At 47.7% G+C, this 24,443-nt stretch overlaps 1 protein-coding gene across 1 annotated transcript in view; it reads right to left on the bottom strand.

Annotated features, from left to right (window-relative positions):
* STMN1 (stathmin 1) overlaps nt 1-22,302 on the bottom strand; it is a 42,122-nt gene extending 19,820 nt beyond the window's left edge. Inside the window, exon 1 of the mRNA XM_063954773.1 lies at nt 22,248-22,302. Coding sequence (XP_063810843.1) covers nt 22,248-22,285 — 38 coding nt within the window. The 5' untranslated portion in view covers nt 22,286-22,302. The remainder of the gene's footprint in view (nt 1-22,247) is intronic.
* Between the last annotated feature and the right edge of the window lie 2,141 nt (nt 22,303-24,443).

The raw sequence follows: 24,443 nt of genomic DNA, 5'->3' as shown, positions 1-24,443 counted from the left end.
TTTCACCGGTATATTGACATCTCGTATTCATGAACTGGACTAGTTAATGGGTTACTTACAACTGTTACAGTATTACAAAACCTGTGACTTGTAGTGTCTGATTTTAGCTGTTGGTAAAATATATGCAGACGACATCAACTTTTTGTATCACTATACAGACAGTGGGCCTGATTCAGAGATGTGTGCACATGCATTCGCTGCTGCGAATTTGTACACGACTGCAAAAACATGCTAATGTCGTAGTAGGTTTGGTATGCATGACCGGCGGTCAGCATACCGACTGCGGGATCCCGGTGGCGGAATGAGCGCAACAAGCCCCTTGCAGGCTTGCTGCGCTCGCCACGCTGTAGGCTCAGTGGTGACCGCATCTTCTAGGAGTAGTACTTGACTTATGTCACAGGGTATCCGGTCATTAGGTCGACCACTATTGGTTGACATGCATTAGGTCGACAGGATCTATAGGTCACCATGGTCACTAGGTCGACGTGTACTCGGTCGACATGAGATTTTTAAATTTTTTCCCAATTTATGAACTTTTTCATACTTTATGATCCACGTGGACTACAAGCGAAGCGAGTCATGCGAGGGGACACGGTGCACTAATTGGGGTTCCCGGTCACTTATGAAGAAAACGACACCAAAAAAAGAAATAACCCTCATGTTGACCTTTTTCCATGTCGACCTTGTTCATGTTGACCAAATTACCATGTATTTCAGGTGTCGACCTAGTCACTGTCGACCAATAGTGGTCGAGCTAAGAGTAGTCGACCCTATGATCCACACCCTGTCACAGATGGGTAAATGTAAGAACAGTCAATATGGGTGGGTGGGGATGCGGTATCAGCACACGTTATGTGCGCTATACTGCTTCCCCCCATGTATGACAGCCGCGGTGTGTGCTCAGTGACAGGGGCGGGCGCTATGTAATTATCAGCACTGCTATCTTAAAGTTAGCACACCGATATGTGAGTTCAATGTAAGAACGGTCACCTGCTGCTGTCGATTTCGACAGCTGCAGGTGGTGATGCCCTGTCTCTACAGCAGCTATGGCAGGTGCCGGATCTGAACTGCGCAGGGGATCTTGCATGAGTAGCGAGATCCTGCACAGAGGAGCCGGCCTGGCAGGGAGACACAGTGCGTCAGGTCTCAGCTGACACGCTGTAAGCTCAGGGGGTCATCGCCGGAGGGTGGAGTTTTCACTCCCCTGTTGATACAGCTTGTCGGGATGTAGTTATGTGACTGGTGGTCAGGGGACCGACGGTGACAATACCTCCCCCTACATCCGCCCCTTCACAATCCCGACGATCAGCATGCCAACCAACAGGGATTATTCCCACTCGTGGATGTCCACAACACTTATAGAGTGGGAATAGAACCCGTGGCAACTGCAGCGAACCTGCAAAGGGCTTGTTGCACAACCCTTACCCCCCCACGCGCGCGTGCCGGCATTCCGCTGCCGGGATACCAGCGTCGTTATGCTGACCGGCGGTCTCCTGACTGCCGGTCATGCATACCACACCCACCTTGTCGATGTCCCTTCCTGCTTCGCCTAGGTAATGAGGAGAAGCAGGAGGTGTTATAGCAGTACGATCCATGCCGCTTTAATACATTTACCCCAGAGTCTCCGGAGACTCTGGGCACACCTCCAGAGTGATGTAATGGGGCTTCCCACAAGGCCACACCCCCATAGTGATGCAAATGGGGGACTTCCATGAAACTATGCCCCCTACCCATGAAGCCATGCTCCATTTTTGGCTCCTATCACCGACACAACTATCCTGGGTTTGGGAAGAATTGGTATACGGTTAATATACCATCTGTCGGGCGCTAAATGCCGGCGGTTGGAATCCCGAACACAACCCCGTATTCCCACTCGGGTGGTGGGTTCACGCCATCACCTGAGTGGGAATAAAACATTTGGCGAGCGAGGCACAGACAGACAGTAATCTCTCAACTGTGAACAACTTCCATTTGTGTACATTTCTGAATCAGGCACAAAAATCTATAGGGGAAATAGAACTCATAAATGAATGGCTATGAAAAGCTAGTATTTTATAGCCCCTCATGGCATCACATTTTCTCTGACGTCCTAGTGGATGCTGGGTACTCCGTAAGGACCATGGGGTATAGACGGGCTCCGCAGGAGACTGGGCACTCTTAAAAGAAAGATTAGGTACTATATCTGGTGTGCACTGGCTCCTCCCTCTATGCCCCTCCTCCAGACCTCAGTTAGTATCTGTGCCCGGCCAGAGCTGGATGCACCCTAGGGGCTCTCCTGAGCTTCCTAGAAAAGAAAGTATTTGTTAGGTTTTTTATTTTCAGTGAGATCTGCTGGCAACAGACTCACTGCTACGTGGGACTGAGGGGAGAGAAGCGAACCTACCTGCTTGCAGCTAGCTTGGGCTTCTAAGGCTACTGGACACCATTAGCTCCAGAGGGATCGAACACAGGCCCAGTCCTCGGTTGTCCGGTCCCGGAGCCGCGCCGCCGTCCCCCTTGCAGAGCCAGAAGAACGAAGAGAAGTTGAAAATCGGCGGCTGAAGACTCCGGTCTTCATTAAGGAAGCGCACAGCACTGCAGCTGTGCGCCATTGCTCCCTTAGCACACCACACACTCCGGTCACTGATGGGTGCAGGGCGCTGGGGGGGCGCCCTGGGCAGCAATTAGATTACCTTACTTGGCGAAAAGCACATAATACAGTCTGATAAACTGTATATGTGCATTAACCCCCGCCATTAAAGTACATAAAAGGACAGAAGCCCGCCGCTGAGGGGGCCGGGCCTTCTTCCTCAGCACACCGGCGCCATTTTCTCTTCACAGCTCAGCTGGAAGGAAGCTCCCCAGGCTCTCCCCTGCAGTATCCTGGTACACAAAGGGTAAAAAAGAGAGGGGGGGCACATAAATTTAGGCGCAAAACTGTGTATATAAGCTGCTATAGGGGAAAAATCACTCAGTATAGTGTACATCCCTGTATTATATAGCGCTGTGGTGTGTGCTGGCATACTCTCTCTCTGTCTCTCCAAAGGGCCTGGTGGGGGAACTGTCTTCAAATAGAGCATCCCCTGTGTGTTTGGTGTGTCGGTACGCGTGTGTCGACATGTCTGAGGTAAAAGGCTCCTCTAAGGAGGTGATAGAGCGGATATGTGTGTGGGAGGGTGTCTCCGTCGACAACGCCGACACCTGTTTGGATATGTGTAAGTGCTGAGGTAAAATTATTGCACAAAAGGTTAGGGAACAGAAAGGAAATTTACCCTGGTCTGTCCCTATGTCACAGAGTCCTTCAGAGTCTCTCTATGTTCACTATCCAAAATAACAAAGTATCGACACGGAGTTTAACTCCACTGTCGACTACGATAATGCAAAGTTACAGCCAAGAGGGCTAAAAGATATTCAATATATGATTATTGGAATAAAAGATGATTTGCATATCACTGATGACTCATCTGTCCCTGACACGAGAGTACACATGTTTAAGGGGAAGAATGCTGAGGTAAATTTCCCTCCTCTCATGAGGAAAAAGAGCGGGAATCTCCAGACAAGAGACGGCAGCTTCCCACAAGAGAATTCTCAGGCTGTATCCTTTCCCCACTAGGGCCAGGATGTGTTGAGAATCTTCCCCTAGGGTGTCCTGTTTGCACTAGCTATTCTCAGGGATCCTGCAGATAGCGTGCACATTCTAGTATACTACCCAGACCGGCGATTGTGTCGGCATGGGTTTATAGCGCTGTGGCAGCGTGGACAGGTACCTTATCAGCAGAGATTGAGACCCTAGTATGCATATAAATATTTTAAGATGCTGTCTTAAGTGATAGATATATAATTATAAAGCATGCCCAAAGGGACATGAGTATACTGGGTCCTAGAGACAAAAGCTATGTCGATTTCTGCTTGACGTGTCCTGTAGAATATACATTGGACAGATGATGCCGACTTAAGAGGCATATGGAAGGCTGAGGATTGTGTGGAGAAAGGTTCTCGGGCCTGGTCTCCACAGCTATAGCTGGTAATTCTGATATTTTGCCTTATATTCCTGCACAGCCTAGGAAAGCACGACATTATTAAATGCAGCTTTTCGAATAAAGAAACAAGAAAGTCTGAGGTGCGTCCTTTCTTGTCAGAGCCGGGGGCAGAGGAAAGAAGCTGTACAACACAGCTAGTCCCCAGGAACAGAAGTCCTCCCCGGCCTCTACAAAAATCCACCGCATGTCGCTGGTGCTCCACAGGCGGAGCTAGGCCCGGTGGGGACACGCCTTCGTAAGTTCAGCCACAAGTGGGTTCACTCCCTGTTAGATCCCTGGGCAATAGAAATTGTATCGCAGGGATACAGGCTGGACTGTGAGAAGATGCCCCCTCACCGAGGACCCGGCGGGCTTCCCCCCAAGAGAGGGAGCCAGTGTTAACTGCAATTCGTAAATTGTATCTTCAACAGGTGGTGGTCAAGGGTCCCCTCCTTCAACAAGAGGGTGTTATTATTCGACCATGTTATAATCCCGAAACCAGACGGTTCGGTTAGACCCATATTGTATTAAAATCCCTGAACATATACCTGAAAAGGTTCAGGTTCAAGATGGAATCGCTAAGAGCGGTCATTGCAAGCCTGAAATGAATCGGGACATAAGGGATGCATACCTTTGTGTCCCCATTTATCCACCTCATCAGGCGTACCTCAGAATTGCGGTACGGGATTGTCATTACCAATTTCACCAAGGTATTGGCGGATATGATGGTGCTCCTGCGGAAGCAAGGTGTCACTATTATCACATACTTGGATGATCTCCTCATAAAAGCGAGATCAAGAGAGCAGTTGCTGGACAGCGTATCACCATCTCTGGAAGTGAAACGGCAACACGACTGGATTCTATATATTCCGAAGTCGCAGTTGGTTCCTACAGCTCATCTGCCTCGCCTAGGCATGATCCTAGACACAGACCAGAAGAGGGTTTATCTCCTGCAAAGAGAGCTCAGGAGCTCATGACACTGGTCAGGAATCCATTGAAAACCAAAACAGGTGTCAGTGCATCACTGCACTCGAGTCCTGGGAAGGATGATGGCATCATACGAGGCCATCCCCTTCGGCTGGTTCCATGCAAGGACAATGGAACTTACTGGACAAGTGGTCCGGATCACATCTTCAGATGCATCGGTTAATCACCCTATCCCCCAGGGCCAGGGTGTCTCTCCTGTGGTGGCTGCAGAGTGCTCACCTTCTCGAGGGCCGCAGATTCGGCATTCAGGACTGGGTCCTGGTGACCACGGATGCAAGCCTCCGAGGGTGGGGAGCAGTTACACAGGGAAGAAAATTCCAAGGTTTGTGGTCAAGCCAACAGACTTGCCTTCACATCAATATCCTGGAACTAAGGGCCATATACAACGCCCTAAGTCAAGCGGAGTTCCTGCTTCGCGACCAACCGGTTCTGATCCAGTCAGACCGCAGGGGCTCATGTAAACCGCCAGGGCGGCACAAGGAGCAGGGTGGCGAGGGTAGAAGCCACCAGAATTCTTCGCTGGGCGGAGAATCAAGTAAGCGCACTGTCAGCAGTGTTCATTCCGGGAGTGGACACGACCTCCACCCGGGAAAGTGGTGACTTCATCAGGAAGTCTTCACGCAGTTTTGCAAATTGATGGAAACTGCCTCAGGTGGACTACATGGCGTCCCACCTCAATAAAAAGATAAAAAAGTTTTATGCTGGGTCAAGGGACTCTCAGGCGATAGCTGTGGTCGCACTAGTAACACCGTGGGTGTTCCAGTCGGTCTATATATTCCCTCCTCTTCCTCTCAGACCTAAGGGCTGATAATTGTAATAAACGGAGGAGTGTGAACAATATTCTTTGCTCCGGATTGGCCAAGAAGGACTCGGTACCCGGAACTGCAAGAAATGCTCTCAGAGGACCCATGGCCACTGCCTCTCAGTCAGGACATGTTGCAACAGGGACCCTGTCTGATCCAAGACTTACCGCGGCTGCGTTGGACGGCATGGCGGTTGAACGCCGGATCCTAGCAGAGAAGGGCATTCCGGATGCAGTTATTCCTATGCTGATAAAGGCTAGGAAAGACGTGACAGCAAGACTTTTTCACTGTATATGGCGAAAATAGGTTGCTTGGTGTGTGGCCGGGAAGGCCCTACAGAGGAATTCCAGGGGGGTCGATTCCTGCACTTCCTACAGTCAGGAGTGACTATGGGCCTAAAATTAGGATCCATAAAGGCCAAGATTTCGGCCCTATCCCTTTTTCTCTCAAAAAGAACTGGCTTCACTGCCTGAAGTTCGGACGTTGTTACAGGGGTGCTGCATATTCAGCCCCTTTTGTGCCTCCAGTGGCACCTTGGGATCTTAACGTGTGTTGGATTCCTAAAATCCCACTGGTTTGAGCCACTTAAGACCGTGGAGCTAAAATATCTCACGTGGAAAGTGGTCATGCTTTTGGCCTTAGCTTGGACTAGGCGTGTGTCAGAATTGGCGGCTTTGTCATGTAAAAGCCCATATCTGATCTTCCATATGGAAAGGGCAGAATGGAGGACTCGTCCCCAATTTCTCCCTAAGGTGGTATCATCGTTTCATTTGAACCAGCCTATTGTGGTGCCTGCGGCAACTGGGGACTTGGAGGATTCCAAGTTGCTGGACGTAGTCCGGGCCCTGAAACTTTATGTTTCCAGGACGGCTAGAGTCAGAAAAACTGACTCGCTATTTATCCTGCATGCACCCAACAAGCTGGGTGCTCCTGCTTCAAAGCAGACTATTGCTCGCTGGATCTGTAGCACGATTCAGCTTGCACATTCTGCGGCTGGACTGCCGCATCCTAAATTAGTAAAAGCCCATTCCACGAGGAAAGTGGGCTCTTCTTGGGCGGCTGCCCGAGGGGTCTCGGCTTTACAATTTTGCCGAGCTGCTACTTGGTCGGGTTCAAACACTTTTGCAAAATTCTACAAGTTTGATACCCTGGCTGAGGAGGACCTTGAGTTTGCTCATTCGGTGCTGCAGAGTCATCCGCACTCTCCTGCCCGTTTGGGAGCTTTGGTATAATCCCCATGGTCCTTACGGAGTACCCAGCATCCACTAGGACGTCAGAGAAAATAAGAATTTACTCACCGGTAATTCTATTTCTCGTAGTCCGTAGTGGATGCTGGGAGCCCGTCCCAAGTGCGGACTCTCTGCAATACATGTATATAGTTATTGCTTAACTAAAGGGTTATTGTATGAGCCATCTGTTGAGAGAGGCTCAGTTATTGTTCATACTGTTAACTGGGTATAGTTATCACGAGTTGTACGGTGTGATTGGTGTGGCTGGTATGAGTCTTACCCTGGATTCCAAATCCTTTCCTAGTAATGTCAGCTCTTCCGGGCACAGTTTCCCTAACTGAGGTCTGGAGGAGGGGCATAGAGGGAGGAGCCAGTGCACACCAGATATAGTACCTAATCTTTCTTTTAAGAGTGCCCAGTCTCCTGCGGAGCCCGTCTATACCCCATGGTCCTTACGGAGTACCCAGCATCCACTACGGACTACGAGAAATAGAATTACCGGTGAGTAAATTCTTATTTTAACTCCATTTTAACTCTGTGACAGGCATTTGTGCATGCCAACTGGCAGGGAATGTACCTGGGGATAACCTACTAATGTCTCCGCACAAACACAGCATGTGCCCACTTACCTTTCAGCTTGTCACCTGAACGAATACCATAAACAGAAATTCTGTGGAATAAATTACGTTTGTTCTATTTATTTATTTATTTATTTCTCATACGTCCTAGAGGATGCTGGGGTCCACTTCATGACCATGGGGTATAGACGGTTCCGCAGGAGCCATGGGCATTCTCAAGACTTTTCAATGGGTGGTAACTGTCTCCTCCCTCTATGCCCCTCCTCCAGACCTCAGTTTTAGAAATGTGCCCAGGCAGACTGGATGCACTCTGAGGAGCTCTACTGAGTTTCTCTGAAAAGACTTATGTTAGGTTTTTTATTTTCAGGGAGAACTGCTGGCAACAGTCTCCCTGCTTCGTGGGACTGAGGGGGCAGAAGTAGGAACCAACTTCCTGAAGAGTTTCATGGCTCTGCTTCTGCTGACATGACACCATTAGCTCCTGAAGGGAATTGAACGCTAGCCGTGTCTAGATGCTCACTCCCACAGCACGCCGTCACCCCCCTCACAGAGCCAGAAGTCAGAAGACAGGTGAGTGTATGAAGACAGATCTTCAATCAAGCAAAGTGACGGCTGAGGTACCGCGTGGCTGGCGGGAGCGCAGCACGCCATTGCTGCCCACACATACACAGGCACTGCAGGGTGCAGGGTGCTGGGGGGGGGGGGCGCCCTGGGTAGCAAATAACCTCGTAAACTGGATAAAAGGGGGCATAAGATGCCAAGGCACAGCCCTACCCCCGCCAGTATAAATATGTGAAAAATCTCTGAGGAGAAACGCGCCATTGCGGGGGCCGAGCTTCCTCCTCAGGCAGCCAGCACACTGTTTAGCGCCATTTTCTTTCATTCACAGACTGCAGAGAAGAAGCTGGTCCTCCTCCACTCCTGAACAAGTATCAAGGTGAAGAAAAGGGGGGGCCTGGGTGCTAATACATATTGTGCACAATATAATAGCGCTTAAAGGTTTCTGTGTACGGAGTACGCGACACAGGGATATTGTCTCTGTGTACAAAGTACGTGGCACGGGGATTTTTTCTTTGGCGCTGGGTTGTGAACTAGCTGCTCCTAAACTGTGTCTCTCTGACAGATTTTACTGTGGGTCTGTCCCCTGTAAGTCCCAGTGTGTCTGTGAGGGTGTGTTGTACACGTGTGTAAGACATGTCTGAGGCAGGGCGTTCCTCCCCGGAGGAAGGCATTTTAGGGACACAGAGTTGTAATGTGGTGGCGCTGCCGGCACACCAAGAGCCTGCATGGGTGAAAGAAATACGTGATAGTATGCATCATATCAATAGGAGATTAGATAAGTCTGAATCTCATGCTGAGTGCTGGAGAAAATCTGTGGAGGATGTGATTTTTCAGGGCTCTGTTCTTCCATCCGCAGGTGACCCCTCTGGGTCACATAAGAGACCATTTGCGAATATTGTGAATACTGATACCGACACGGACTCTGATTCTTGTGTCGACGATAGTGACTCCAGAGAAATAGATCATAAATTGGCAAAAAATATACAATATATGATTGTAGCCATAAGGGAAGTGTTGGAAGTCACGGAAGCCACTCCTGTACCTCAGGAGAAAGCTTATTTCTATAAAGAACAGAAATCCAAGGTCACCTTCCCTCCTTCCCACGAGCTTAATACTCTCTTTGAAGGGATGTGGGTGAATCCCGAAAATAAATTTAGTATTACCAAGACAATTCAGATAGCTTATCCTTTACGGTGGAGGACAGGAAAAAATGGGAGTCACCCCCTGTGTTAGACAAAGAAGGTAATTCTCCCTGCACCTGGCACGGCTTCACTAAAAGAGTCGGCAGACAGAAAGATGGAAACTACATTGAAATCCATTTATGTTGCCAATGGTACGCTGCTCAGGTCCACTATTGCTTGCGCGTGGGTGAGTCGCGCTATTGAAAAATGGTCAGAAAGCGTGTCATCAGAAATTGACACGATTGATAAAGATGAGATACTCCTTAAGTTAGGGAATATCAAAGACGGTGCCGCATACATGCTAGTAGTGATGAAATATATTGGACTCTTGAGGTGAGGCCTTATTTGGCTATGGACTGGATGCGTTAGTCTCGGCGGCTACCGCAGGTAAATCGACATTTTTGCCCTCTGCGCCTGCACCGGCAAAAAAGACGTATCACCCGCACTTGCAGTCCTTTTGGCCCAATAAATACAAAAAAGCAAGAGGTTCACCCTTCTTTGCAGGTAGGGGAAGGGGAAAGGGAAAGAAGTCCACAGCGGCTTCAGGTTCCCAGGAGCAGAAGTCTACCCCTACTTTTGCCAAAGCTTCAGCATGACGCTGGGGCTCCTTTGCTGGAGGCCGCTCGGGTGGGGGCACGTCTCAAACTGTTCAGCCAAGGCTGGATTCTGTCTGGCCTGGATCCCTGGGTGTTGCAAATAGTGTCCCAGGGATAAAAGCTGGAGTTTCAAGACGTTCCCCCATGCCGATTTTTCAAATCGACCTTGCCAGCTTCTCTGCCGGAGAGGGAAGCAGTAACAGCAGCAATCCAAAAATTATGTCAGGATCAGGTCATAGTCCTGGTACCTTTGTCACAACAAGGGGAGGGGTTTTATTCAAGCCTTTTTGTAGTTCCGAAGCCGGACGGCTCGGTCAGACCGATCCTAAACCTAAAAAATCTGAATCTCTACTTGAAACGATTCAAGTTCAAAATGGAATCACTGAGGGCAGTGATTTCCAGTCTGGAAGAGGGGGACTACATGGTGTCTGTAGACATAAAGGATGCTTACCTGCATGTTCCCATTTATCCTCACCAGGCTTATCTGAGATTCGCGGTTCATAATTGCCATTACCAATTCCAGACGTTACCTTTCGGTCTCTCCACGGCGCCGAGGGTATTCACCAAGGTGATGGCGGAGATGATGGTTCTCCTGCGTCAAAAAGGAGTCAATATAATTCCTTATCTAGACGATCTCCTGATAAAGGCGAGCAGTTGTTACTAAACATCACACTCTCCCTGTCAATACTCCAACAACACGGTTGGATCATAAATTATCCAAAGTCACAGTTGGAACCGACGACAAGATTGTCTTTTCTCGGGATGATTCTGGACGCAGAAGTTCAGAGAGTTTTTCTTCCAGTGGAAAAGGCTCTGGAAATCCAGAAAATGGTCAAACAAATATTGAAACCATCAAGTGTGTCGATCCATCAGTGCATTCGGTTGTTGGGGAAGATGGTGGCGGCCTACGAGGCCATACAGTTTGGCAGGTTCCATGCCAGAGTATTTCAGTGGGAACTGTTGGACAAGTGGTCGGGATCCCACCTTCACATGCACCGGAAGATAATCCTGTCATCAAAAGCCAGGATTTCGCTCCTGTGGTGGCTACACAGTTCTCACCTACTAGAGGGACGCAGGTTCGGGATTCAGGACTGGCTCCTGGTAACCACGGATGCAAGTCTCCGAGGCTGGGGAGCTGTCACTCAGGGAGAAAGCTTCCAGGGAAAATGGTCAAGTCAGGAAGCCTGCCTTCACATAAATGTGCTGGAATTGAGAGCCATTTACAACGGCCTTCAACAAGCAGTACATCTTCTTCAAGATCATCCCGTGCAGATCCAGTCGGACAATGTAACAGCAGTCGCGTACATAAACAGGCTGGGCAGAACGAAAAGCAGAGCGGCAATGGCAGAGGTGGCGAAGATCCTCCTCTGGGCAGAAAGACATGTAAAGGCTCTGTCGACAATTTTCATTCCGGAAGTAGACAACTGGGAAGCAGACTTCCTCTGCAGACACGTTCTCCATCCAGGAAAGTGGGGCCTCCACCAAGAAGTCTTCGCAGAGGTGACAAGTCTTTGGGGAGTTCCTCAAGTAGACATGATGGCATCTCATCTCAACAAGAAGCTTCAGAGATATTGTTCCAGGTCGAGAGACCCTCAAGCAATAGCAGTGGATGTGCTGGTGGCCCAGTGGGTGTTCTGGTCGGTGTATGTCTTCCCTCCACTTCCGCTGATCCCAAAAGTGCTCAGGATCATAAGAAGAACAAGAGTTCGAGCAATCTTCATTGCCCCAAACTGGCCAGGGAGGGCTTGGTACCCAGATCTTCAGGAGTTGCTCATAGAAGATCCTCGGCCTCTTCCTCTTCGCGAGGACCTGCTGCAGCAGCGGCCATGTGTGTATCAAGACTTACCGACTTTGACGGCATGGCTGTTGAGCGCCGGATCTTAGCCGAAAGGGTATTCCCAAGGAAGTCATCCCCACCCTTATTCAGGCCAGGAAAGGAGTAACGTCAAAACATTACCACCGTATTGGAGAAAATATGTGTCTTGGTGTGAATCCAAGAAGGCTCCTACGGAAGAGTTTGAGTTGGGACATTTTCTCCATTTTCTGCAGGCTGGTGTGGAGACGGGCCTCTGACTGGGATCAATCAAGGTCCAGATTTCGGCCTTGTCGGTGTTCTTCCAAAAACAATTGGCCTCTCTTCCAGAGGTTCAGACCTTCGTGAAAGGGGTTCTGCACATCCAGCCTCCTTTTGTGCCTCCAGTGGCACCATGGGACCTTAACAGTTCCTTCAATTGGATTGGTTTGAGCCTCTACAAGAGACAGAGTTGAAGTTTCTCACTTGGAAAGTGGTGATGCTTTTGGCATTGGCATCTGCACGGCAGGTGTCTGAATTGGGGGCTAGAATATGTCGCTAGAACAGCTCGAATACGGAAAACAGAGTGTTTGTTTGTCCTGCATGCTCCCAACAATATTGGGTGTCCTGCTTCCAAGCAGACTATTGCACGTTGGATCAGAAGTACGATTCAGCACGCTCATACTATGGCTGGATTGCAGTTACTGACGTCGGTAAAGGCCCATTCCATTAGGAAGGTGGGCTCATCCTGGGCGGCTGCCCGGGGGGTCTCGGCATTGCAACTTTGCCGAGCGGCTACTTGGTCGGGGTCAAACACATTTGCAAAATTCTACAAGTTTGACACCTTGGCCGATGAAGACCTCAAATTCGGTCAATCGGTGCTGCAGGGTCATCCGCACTCTCCCGACCGTACTGGAGCTTTGGTATAAACCCCATGGTCATGAAGTGGACCCCAGCATCCTCTAGGACGTATGAGAAAACAGGATTTTGATACCTACCGGTAAATCCTTTTCTCCTAGTCCGTAGAGGATGATGGGCGCCCATCCCAGTGCGTACTTTACCTGCAGTTTTGTTATTAAAGTTACACAAGTTTTGTTTTCTTAGTTTCAGCATGTTGCTGTAATTGGTTCATGCCTGTTGGCGTGTGTTATGTTGAATGCCATGTTGTGCGGCATGGTTGAGGTGTGAGCTGGTATGTATCTCACCACTAGTATTAAAGTAAATCCTTTCCTCGAAATGTCAGTCTCCCTGGGCACAGTTCCTATAACTGAGGTCTGGAGGAGGGGCATAGAGGGAGGAGCCAGTTCACACTTATTGAAAAGTCTTGAGAGTGCCCATGGCTCCTGCGGAACCGTCTATACCCCATGGTCATGAAGTGGACCCCAGCATCCTCTACGGACTAGGAGAAAAGGATTTACCGGTTGGTATCAAAATCCTGTTTATTTTAACATAAATCACTGTGGCGGGCTGTAAAAAGCAGCTTGGTAATTACTTTTTTCTTTGCCTTGATTTGTGTCTTCAGGCTGCTGTTAATGATTTGTAATTCTGAAGATTTCCCAGTGGTTTGTGACTACCATAGCAAACACAATCAACTGACGTAGCGTGCAAAGAGACTTTGAAATGCTATTTTCATGACTTGACTGCACAACCATCTACCTTAACATGACATGCTGAGATCTGTGAGCCTGTGTCTGCTTTGTACATTTTGACATCCTCCTCTCTGTGTCCCCATCTGCTATCACATGACGTGCTATAAAAACTGTGGGGGTAATTCAGAGTTGACTGTAGCTGTGCTAAATTTAGCACAGCTACGATTAGGCACACTGACATGCAGGGGGACGCCCAGCACAGGACTAGCCTGCCCCGCATGTCAGTCCCTGCCTCGTCGCAGAAGTGCAAAAGCATCACACAGCGGCGATGCTTTTGTACTTCAGGAGCAGCTCCCGGCCAGTGCAGCTCCTGCGCGCTGGCTGGGAGCTACTCGTCGCTGCCTGGGTCGCATCGGCTGCGTGTGACATCACGCAGCAGTCGCGGCCCGCCCCGGCACGGTCCGGCCATGCCTACATTGGCTGGACCGCGCCCCTTAAATGGCAGCTTAACGCCGTTGTACCGCCCCCTCCCGCCCAGCGACCGCCTCTGCCAGTCAATCAGGCAGAGGCGATCGCTAGCTAAAGATAGCCCTCGGCTGGCTGGAATGCGCCGGCACACTGCGGTGCCGGCGCATGCGTAGTTCAGGTCTGATCGCTGCTGTGTGAACACGCACAGCTCCGATCAGGTCTGAATTAGACCCTAGGACTCTGGGCCAAATTCAGAGATGGACGGAAATTCAATGGCACATGCAAGCAGCATTGAATTTCCGTCTGATTTCTAGGAGGGGCATGCAGGTGATGTCTCAGAAGAGATGCCTCCTGCATGTAACTACAATCCTGGCAGTGCGACAAACATTGCAACCTGGGATCCTACATCGTGACCATTGGTCACAATGTGCCACGCAGACTGCCAGCTGAGTAAGCGTCATCAATGCGCAGCTAGCCAATGGAATTGGGGGCTGCGAGGCAAGGAAGTCTGCCTGGTGACACGCAGACCCTTGGTTCTCCCCTCCCAGAAAACAGGGCAATACACCTCTGTTTGTAGGAACACAGGCCTCACTCCACCCCTTTCCCACCCCCTCAACGCCACTGCCTGTCAATCAGGCAGAGGGGAATTACAGGTGACATTGCAAGGCCCGTTCTGCACAAGCGCAGAATGGGCCTTATGCAGCCATAGATTCCCGATAATCAGGAATTTGCAAAGCTCCCATCACCAAAATATATCTCGTAATCAGGCCCTTTGTGATAACCACTGTTATTTGCCCTCTACAGAGGGCAGAGGTACAATACTGTAAAGGAGATAATGATTTGTAAGTGAATAGCTAAGCCGGCACTTACATAGCATTTTCAAGAAGAACAAAATTGCGAGCGTGGCTTTAAAGTACCACTTTCACACCGCCTTTCACACCACTTTCACACCGCATCCGGGAGCCTGACACAGGAGCTCCAAGCGCCACCCGTACACACACAGTGAACGGGAAATGGTTCGCAACGACCAGGTTCCTGTTCACACCAGGCAGCGAGCTACCAGGGTTGAAATACCGGTATTTTTCCCCTGGCACCTTTCAGACTGCACATAAACACGGGTTATACGTGCTCATGTGCCAATAACCCGTGTTTATAGCTGAGTTTCTGAAAGGGGTATATGTTACAATTAGCAGTCTCTAGTCAAGTCTCTGAGGTATTCATCGTGGACACAGTCTATTGGCAACAAGGTCTCTCTTCATCTTTTTCCTGGCAATGCAGTGGTTATGCTACAATGTTTCACAAGGCCCGCTGTGAACAAGTATGAAGGAGATCTCTGGCCCTTGCAGTCCGTCATTGTAGATTTCTCACCTGGTCCTTGGCAGGCCTGCTGGAAGATTAGTTGTAGCCCAATACTGGGGGGCATGGTAGAGAAGGCCATTGAAGGGCTGACTATCAATGCTTTGTATCGATAGAAGGAACCCATTGATGGCCATTTCTTCAGTGGATCTGCAGCAATCCAGAAAGGGAGGCGGAATTAAATGGGGCAAATGTTACAGATGAGGCAATAAAAAAAAGAGATGGAGCTAAGTGGAGGAGAGCAGGGCTCAGCTCCACCCCAGACAAAAAAAAACCCCTTTGCTGCATGTTATGCCATTGATGCAGAGAACTATCAGATCTCAGCCATTGATGGCATAATTATTAACCATCAATAGTTAACCATGGACGATGGCCATGTTCTATTATAAATGTCTTTCTACATGTTACAGAGGGCGTGGCAGTGCCATCCTGGAAGGCCCTGAATTATGAAATGGTGGATGGCCTCCTAGTTAGTCTGGGTCCCATACAATTACCACCCTTATGTTTATAGTCACCCTGTAGTCTTGTCTTGAAGCCTCCACGATATTCAGTTGAGTTTATTTGCTTGGACTGTGACTGAGGCAATTCATATTTTATTTTTATCAGAGCTCCAGACTCACCAGTCTGACTGCATAGTGGATGGTCGCAACGGTCAGGCATGAAAACTCTTCCAACATGCCTGACTGATCTGTTAATTGGTCGGCCACATTTTGCAGGGTATGCACTGCTGCTGCCATTCACCCAACATTTCCCCTGTTCCTTCACAGGGGAGGAACGGGGAAGTGTTTTCTCCCCAGGGGAGGAAAACAGATATCACAGAATATGGCCACAATATATTATGGTTTCAGCTTGTCAGATAAAATGTTGGTTGGTCTGACATTTTATCTAGCAATGGGCCTGAGTTGGGAGTAAAGCAAAAGAGAGCAAGTAACTGAGCACTCTGGGCCTCATTCATGTTTGTACACAAATACAATTGCGATTTTCTAGGCTACAGAACTGCTAATTTTAGAAATTGAAGCTGCCAGAAATTAAAAGAGGTGCCCACCGGAGCCATTGCAAACTAATTTGCAGGTTGCGTACACATTTGCAGCCTATACGCAAAAATTAGGAATATCAAGGTTAAGGATAGAGCTACGCATACTAGGGGTCATTCCGAGTTGATCGCACGTAGCAACTTTTTGCTGCTCGTGCAATCAAATAGACACCGCCTATGGGGGAGTGTATTTTAGCATAGCAGGGCTGCGAACGATTTAAATGTGCAGAGAGATTTAGATTTGAGAGAGGCGTGTTAGGGCCATGGTGGGAATCAAACCCATGAGACAGTAATGCTAACCATTACACCATCCATACTGATGTATGTATACTATATATATATATATATATAAATAGAACAATTTACCCTTATCTTGCGCTATAGTGTTGCTGCACCTCAAGAAAAACCCTTCTGCTAGCAAAGGATTCACAAAAATACAATAACAATAGATTTCTGAGGGCGCACTAATTGAAATTATACTGTTAAAATTCAAAATATATCCAGCAACCAATTATAAAATGTATTAAAATACAGATTCAAGTGCAACTTGAGGCAATAACTCACAGTACATATACTAGAATAGATGCAATGATGATCACCTTTGATGATATTCAAGAAACTGATGTTCAGATAAAAATAAGGGGAATTGCTCTTTAAACCCAACGCGTTTCGTCCTTGAAAGGACTTCATCAGGGAAATAGGTTTATGAGAGACTATTCTGCAGACTCCTTATTAGAGCGGTACTCTTTAGAAATTACATACGACTTGGTGATACCCTTAAAGGTGCAAAAGAGAAGGGGGGTAATCCTATATAATCATGAAGGGTAGACGGCCTGATGATACCCTAGTTCTTATCTGGTGGTACCCCAATTTTATTATACAGGTTGAGTATCCCTTATCCAAAATGCTTGGGACCAGAGGTATTTTGGATATCAGATTTTTCCGTATTTTGGAATAATTGCATACCATAAAGAGATATCATGGTGATGGGACCTAAATCTAAGCACAGAATGCATTTATGTTTCATATACACCTTATACACACAGCCTGAAGGTCATTTTAGCCAATATTTTTTATAACTTTGTACATTAAACAAAGTGTGTGTACATTCACACAATTCATTTATGTTTCATATACACCTTGGCCCTCATTCCGAGTTGTTCGCTCGGTATTTTTCATCGCATCGCAGTGAAAATCCGCTTAGTACGCATGCGCAATGTTCGCACTGCGACTGCGCCAAGTAACTTTACTATGAAGATAGTATTTTTACTCACGGCTTTTTCTTCGCTCCGGCGATCGTAATGTGATTGACAGGAAATGGGTGTTACTGGGCGGAAACACGGCGTTTCAGGGGCGTGTGGCTGAAAACGCTACCGTTTCCGGAAAAAACGCAGGAGTGGCCGGGGAAACGGTGGGAGTGCCTGGGCGAACGCTGGGTGTGTTTGTGACGTCAACCAGGAACGACAAGCACTGAACTGATCGCACAGGCAGAGTAAGTCTGGAGCTACTCTGAAACTGCTAAGTAGTTAGTAATCGCAATATTGCGAATACATCGGTCGCAATTTTAAGAAGCTAAGATTCACTCCCAGTAGGCGGCGGCTTAGCGTGTGTAACTCTGCTAAATTCGCCTTGCGACCGATCAACTCGGAATGAGGGCCCTTATACACACAGCCTGAAGGTCATTTAATACAATATTTTTAATAACTTTGTGTATTAAACAAAGTTTGTGTACATTGAGTCATCAAAAAACAAAGGTTTCACTATCTCACTCTCACTCAAAAAAAGTCTGTATTTCGGAATATTCCGTATTTCGGAATATTTGGATATGGGATACTCAACCTGTATATAAAGGTTAAATATAAGTGGTCGGTCCTCTTTCTAGAAAGTGTAGGACCGTTAAGATATCCAACAAAAATCAAGTGAATCCTTTCATAAGGTGTAATATAGTGGAATCCAATCGGTGTGTGAGTGTCTCTCCTCCTAAATTGCAATTGACTTGCAATTTACTTTTCTACTTCTCTTGTAGCCAAGAGCTGTGCTCTTTTAAAGTCAGACCAATTGCCTGCAGGCTCTCTGTTAACATATTGACCAATAGGAGGCACAGGGGTTCATTCCGACCTGGTCGCACGCAGGCTATTTTTAGCACTGCTGCGACCAGGTAATCACCGCGTACAGGGGAGGGGTGTGAGGGGAGCGATCGCTTGTGCAGAGAGCTGCACAAACGAAAAGTTTGTGCAGTCTCTGCACAGCTCAAAACGTACTTAGCCCTTGCGATGGATCTTCTTGAAGCTGACGTCAGGATCCCTCCCTGCTGACATCCGGACACGCCTGCGTTTTCTTCGGCACTCCCAGAAAACGGTCGGCTTCTTCCTGTCAATCTTTTTGCACTCGTTGCTGCAAACGCAATCTTCGGGATTCTCTTCGCTGCCCGACATGCCTGCGCATTACGGTCAGGGCGCATGCATGCGCAGTTCAGACCCAATCACACTGCTGCGAACGACTGCAGCGTGCGATTGGGTCGGAATGACCCCCATAGAGTGATACAGAGAAGCAGACAGATCAAGATGCCTGAACCTTTGCCTTCCAAGTATTCTACAGGCAGCAAACCAGACCTATATCATTACTGTTGGAAAGGTTCTGCTGAGGGTTGATCACCCTGGTGTACTGTATCTTGCGTGAATTTACAATGCACATGCTCAGAAAGAAAAACATAAAAGGTGTGACTTTTAAATAATCAGACTGATGCTATAATTTATTTAATTATATTAAGTATATTTTAACTCCATTCCACTTCTATGTCCCCTTCTGTACGACAGACCTGACTGCATTCTTATTCTCCATTGGTCAAAGCCGTGCTGTAGCTCATTATCTGTCAGCTGTCTCAACAGCTCTGGAGTTTTCTTCTTTACCTCAGTAACTGATGCAAAACGGCTTCCCTTAAGTACAGATTTGACTTTATGGAAAAGAAGGAAGTCACACGGTGCTAAGTCTAGCGAGTATGGATGGTGTTCTAGCACTGCAATCAGTTTCTCGGACAAAAACTGCTTCACAGAGAGAGCTGTGCGGGCTGGTGCGTTGTCCTGAAGGAGGATGAAACCAAGGGTCTAATTCAGATCTGATCACAGCAGCAAATTTGTTAGCTAATGGGCAAAACCATGTACTCTGCAGGGGGGACAGATATAACGTGCAGAGAGAGTTAGATTTGGGTGGGTTATTTTGTTTCTGTGCAGGGTAAACACTGGCTGCTTTATTTTGACACTGCAATTTAGATTTCAGTTTGACCAAAACCCACCCAAATTTAACTCTCTCTGCACATGTTATATCGCCCCACCCACCCGCAGTGCACATGGTTTTACCTAACAAATTTGCGGCTACCATGAGATCTGAACTAGGCCCCATATCTCCACAACTCCGTCCTCTTTCTTCTGATTCTTTAACGCAAAGTTTTCAGATAAGTTTTGTAGTAATGTTGATTCACTGTTGCGCTTTCTGGTACCCAGTCTTCCAGAATAACACCCTTGATATCAAAGAAACAACATGGCTTTGCGTTTGGATTTGCTTTTGGTGATGATGATGCTTTCCAGTGCATGTTAAGATCTTGATTCGACAGTCAGTTCTAACATTTTGCTCAATTTTTTCCAAATTTTTATTTGTATTTCACGTGCAAAGCCTTCCGGAATGGTCATCATCATCATCGAAATCCCTATGACCATCACTAAATCTTTTGTGCCGCTCAAACACACATGTACATCATACAATCTGCTCTGTAAGCCTCGGTTAGCATACGGAAAGATTCTGTGGGCGTTTTGTTCAATTTAACTAAAAATGTAAGTTAACATGTTACTCTACTTTTGAACTAAGGGGGTCATTCCGAGTTGTTCGCTCGGTAAAAATCTTCGCAGCGCAGCGATTTTCCGCTTAATGCGCATGCGCAATGTCCGCACTGCGACTGCGCCAAGTAAATTTGCTATGCAGTTAGGAATTTTACTTACGGCTTTTTCATCGTTCTGGCGATCGTAATGTGATTGACAGGAAATGGGTGTTACTGGGCGGAAACAGGCCGTTTTATGGGCGTGTGGGAAAAAACGCTACCGTTTCCGAAAAAAACGCAGGAGTGGCCGGAGAAACGGGGGAGTGTCTGGGCGAACGCTGGGTGTGTTTGTGACGTCAAACCAGGAACGACAAGCACTGAACTGATCGCAGATGCCGAGTAAGTCTGAAGCTACTCAGAAACTGCTACGAGGTGTGTAATCGCAATATTGCGAATACATCGTTCGCAATTTTAAGATGCTAAGATTCACTCCCAGTAGGCGGCGGCTTAGCATGAGCAAATCTGCTAAAATCCGCTTGCGAGCGAACAACTCGGAATGACCCCCTAAGTATTTTTTACAACTCATGAGAAAAACACAACTTCTTTGAACGCTGTGTGACAGTAAATGATCTGTGCAAGAGGTGTGAAACTTGTCCAAGGTCAATGTCTCTCCCCACTCTCTTTTAACTCAAGCAAGTACAGTCTTGTTTAATAGCCACACCTCATACATATATGCGGCTATGGACACCAGCAGGCCTTCTGAACATATCAAATTTTATGGCAGGAGCTATAAGGGACATTGGGGCAGATGTATTAACCTGGAGAAGGCATAAAGAAGTGATAAACCAGTGAAATGTGCAAGGTGATAAAGGCACCAGCCAATCATATCCTAACTGTTAATTTACATATTGGAGCTGATTGGCTGGTGCCTTTATCACCTTGCACATATCACTAGTTTATCACTTCCTTATGCCTTCTACAGGTTAATACATCTGCCCCACTCTCTCCTAGATAAAGTTCAATAGGATCGTGTTTATGCAAATGCGTGACATGCAGGCCAGCACACAGGAAGAGTATCTTTTATACCTACTTTAGGGTAGGTAAAAATACACACTGAAGATGTAACAAACCAGTCACATGAGCTGCCAATGAGATGCATACGGCTCTACATGTAAATGGAAATATACTATTTTTATAAATACTATACTTTTGAGTAATACTGTATAAACCCATTTTACTTCCAACTCTGTATCAGCCCTTCTGTGTTCAGTTATTAAGGAGATTGAATTCCGACTTGAGAAGTGGTAAAGCAGCGATAAGTGCAAGGTGACAACGCACCAACCAATCAGCTCCTAACTATAAATTTACATATTGGAGCTGATTGGCTGGTACAGTACGTTATCCCCTTGCACTTATCACTGCTTTATCACTTCTCCAAGTTTAATACATCTGCACCTAGGACCAACCTCTCTGGCCACAGAAAATAACTTGAAATTGGAAAAGCAGTGGCCTATTTGTAATGGGTGCAAGATGTGCGGTGGATGTGGGTCCCTGGGTCCAGGGAGGAACACACTGCACTCCCTGCACCCATGTTTTTTAATATGTACTTCTCTATAGTCAGGTGTCAGCAGTGCCAACGCTGTACTAATCATTTGTAAAATTGCATAATGGCCGCCTTCTTGATGATTTGCGCATGTGCAGTGAAAAAATTACCAGGAAAATGCCCATGGTGCAATTTTCCCGGACATCTGCACATGCGAAGTAGACTCTAGACTCTTGTGCCGTGGTTAGAGCGGTGGAAGCCTGGGTGGAGACTGCACAAAGCCCCCTTCCTTAATTAATATATCCCTTCTTACAATAGTAACACACTGAATTTGGATCCATGTTGCTTAGGGCTAGAGGTTGGTCTACATTTTTTGTATTTCTAGTAGAGTAGGTTCGGCTTCATTTTCATTGAATTTTCTGATATACCTGGAATAAATTTTCAGCAAAATAATTTTTTAAATGTTTAGTGGTAACTGAACATTATGTGCAGCAGTTATTGCTTCCCTGTATGTATTAATGCAGGAAAATAACAGATTGCGCCACCTTCATTTATGTCACAGCTCTTCTTCAGCTACAGTAGGTACACAGTTGCCCAATCCTCAGAAGATCCGACCCCAACCGACCAGTTGGTCCGACATTGGAAAAGTGTGTACACTCCCCCGACATAACCTTTCACCCAATCCTGGTCACCTAATCAGGTCATATGGTTTTTAAACATACTTAAAAACTAGGAGACCAGGCTCCGACCAGCCAACCATCCATCTGACAGCAACAGTAGCTCAGCACACCATCTGAAACAACTGTCAGTCAGACACATGCCAGCATCAGTGGCATTGCCCGGCAACTGGAGTGTTAACAGTTGCTGCAGTCGGGCATGGCGGAGGGGCTGGATCTCGGAGGCGTATTTAGACCTCATGGGGCCCTAAGCAGTATACCAATTTGGGCCCTCCTTCCTCAAACAATCCATATTTTTCCATTTGCAATAAGTTGGACTGAATTACTTATTTATAATTAATCATAAACACTAATTATAATTTGGAGTGCTCAGCCCAGGCTATTACAATGACAAAGTACAGAGCCCAGCAGAGTCTCACTACTGATAACATAGGCGTGTGCACGGTGGGTGCCTCGTGTGCAACAGCACACCCTAATGTAAGCCACTCCCCATATGCCAGATCTGCAATGGCATTGCTGTTCATAGGCTGAATTCTAGCCCTGGCCTGCTGAGCAGGTCCACACCTTGGCACTCTGCTCGGTAGTCAGCATGGGCCCTGACAATCAGGCATTCCCACATGCAGGGTTGGCACCCACAGCTGTCTGCCCCTTGGCAAGAGAAAGCCATCACGTCGAGGTCAGGCATAGAGAGAGGAGCAGCAGCTCACAGCAGCACTGCCATCCAAAACTGAGGAGGAGGACTCTGACTTTGGAGGTAGACAGTGACAGTGGCTGATGGTGAGTCTTTTGATAAAAAGTTTCTATAAATTTTTTTCTCTATCGTCCTAAGTGGATGCTGGGGTTCCTGAAAGGACCATGGGGAATAGCGGCTCCGCAGGAGACAGGGCACAAAAAAGTAAAGCTTTTACCAGATCAGGTGGTGTGCACTGGCTCCTCCCCCTATGACCCTCCTCCAGACTCCAGTTAGATTTTGTGCCCGAACGAGAAGGGTGCAATCTAGGTGGCTCTCCTAAAGAGCTGCTTAGAGAAAGTTTAGCTTAGGTTTTTTACTTTACAGTGAGTCCTGCTGGCAACAGGATCACTGCAACGAGGGACTTAGGGGAGAAGTAGTGAACTCACCTGCGTGCAGAGTGGATTTGCTGCTTGGCTACTGGACACTAGCTCCAGAGGGACGATCACAGGTACAGCCTGGATGGTCACCGGAGCCGCGCCGCCGGCCCCCTTGCAGACGCTGAAGAGAGAAGAGGTCCAAAATCGGCGGCTGAGGACTCCTGAGTCTTCATAAAGGTAGCGCACAGCACTGCAGCTGTGCGCCATTTTCCTCTCAGCACACTTCACACAACAGTCACTGAGGGTGCAGAGCGCTGGGGGGGGCGCTCTGAGAGGCAAATAAAAACCTTATTAGAGGCAAAAAATACCTCACATATAGCCCACAGAGGCTATATGGAGATATTTAACCCCTGCCTAACTTCAAAAATAGCGGGAGACGAGCCCGCCGTAAAAGGGGCGGGGCCTATCTCCTCAGCACACAGCGCCATTTTCTCTCACAGAAAAGCTGGAGAGAAGGCTCCCAGGCTCTCCCCTGCACTGCACTACAGAAACAGGGTTAAAACAGAGAGGGGGGGCACTGATTTTGGCGATATTGTATATATATAAAAGATGCTATAAGGGAGAAACACTTATATAAGGTTGTCCCTATATAATTATAGCGTTTTTGGTGTGTGCTGGCAGACTCTCCCTCTGTCTCCCCAAAGGGCTAGTGGGTCCTGTCCTCTGTCAGAGCATTCCCGGTGTGTGTGCTGTGTGTCGGCACGTGTGTGTCGACATGTATGAGGACGATGTTGGTGAGGAGGCGGAGAAATTGCCTGTAATGGTGATGTCACTCTCTAGGGAGTCGACACCGGAATGGATGGCTTATTTAGAGAATTACGTGAGAATGTCAACACGCTGCAAGGTCGGTTGACGACATGAGACGGCCGACAATCTATTAGGACCGGTCCAGGCGGCTCAGAAACACCGTCAGGGGTTGTAAAAACGCCCATTTACCTCAGTCGGTCGACACAGACACAGACACGGACACTGAATACAGTGTCGACGGTGAATAAACAAACGTATTTCTCATTAGGGCCACACGTTAAGGGCAATGAAGGAGGTGTTACGTGTTTCTGATACTACAAGTACCACAAGAAAGGGTATTATGTGGGAGTGGAAAAAACTACCTGTAGTTTTTCCTGAATCAGA

This window comes from Pseudophryne corroboree, chromosome 2, assembly GCF_028390025.1.
Source record: "Pseudophryne corroboree isolate aPseCor3 chromosome 2, aPseCor3.hap2, whole genome shotgun sequence".
Taxonomy (NCBI): domain Eukaryota; kingdom Metazoa; phylum Chordata; class Amphibia; order Anura; family Myobatrachidae; genus Pseudophryne; species Pseudophryne corroboree.
This window is presented reverse-complemented; position numbering and strand designations above follow the sequence as displayed.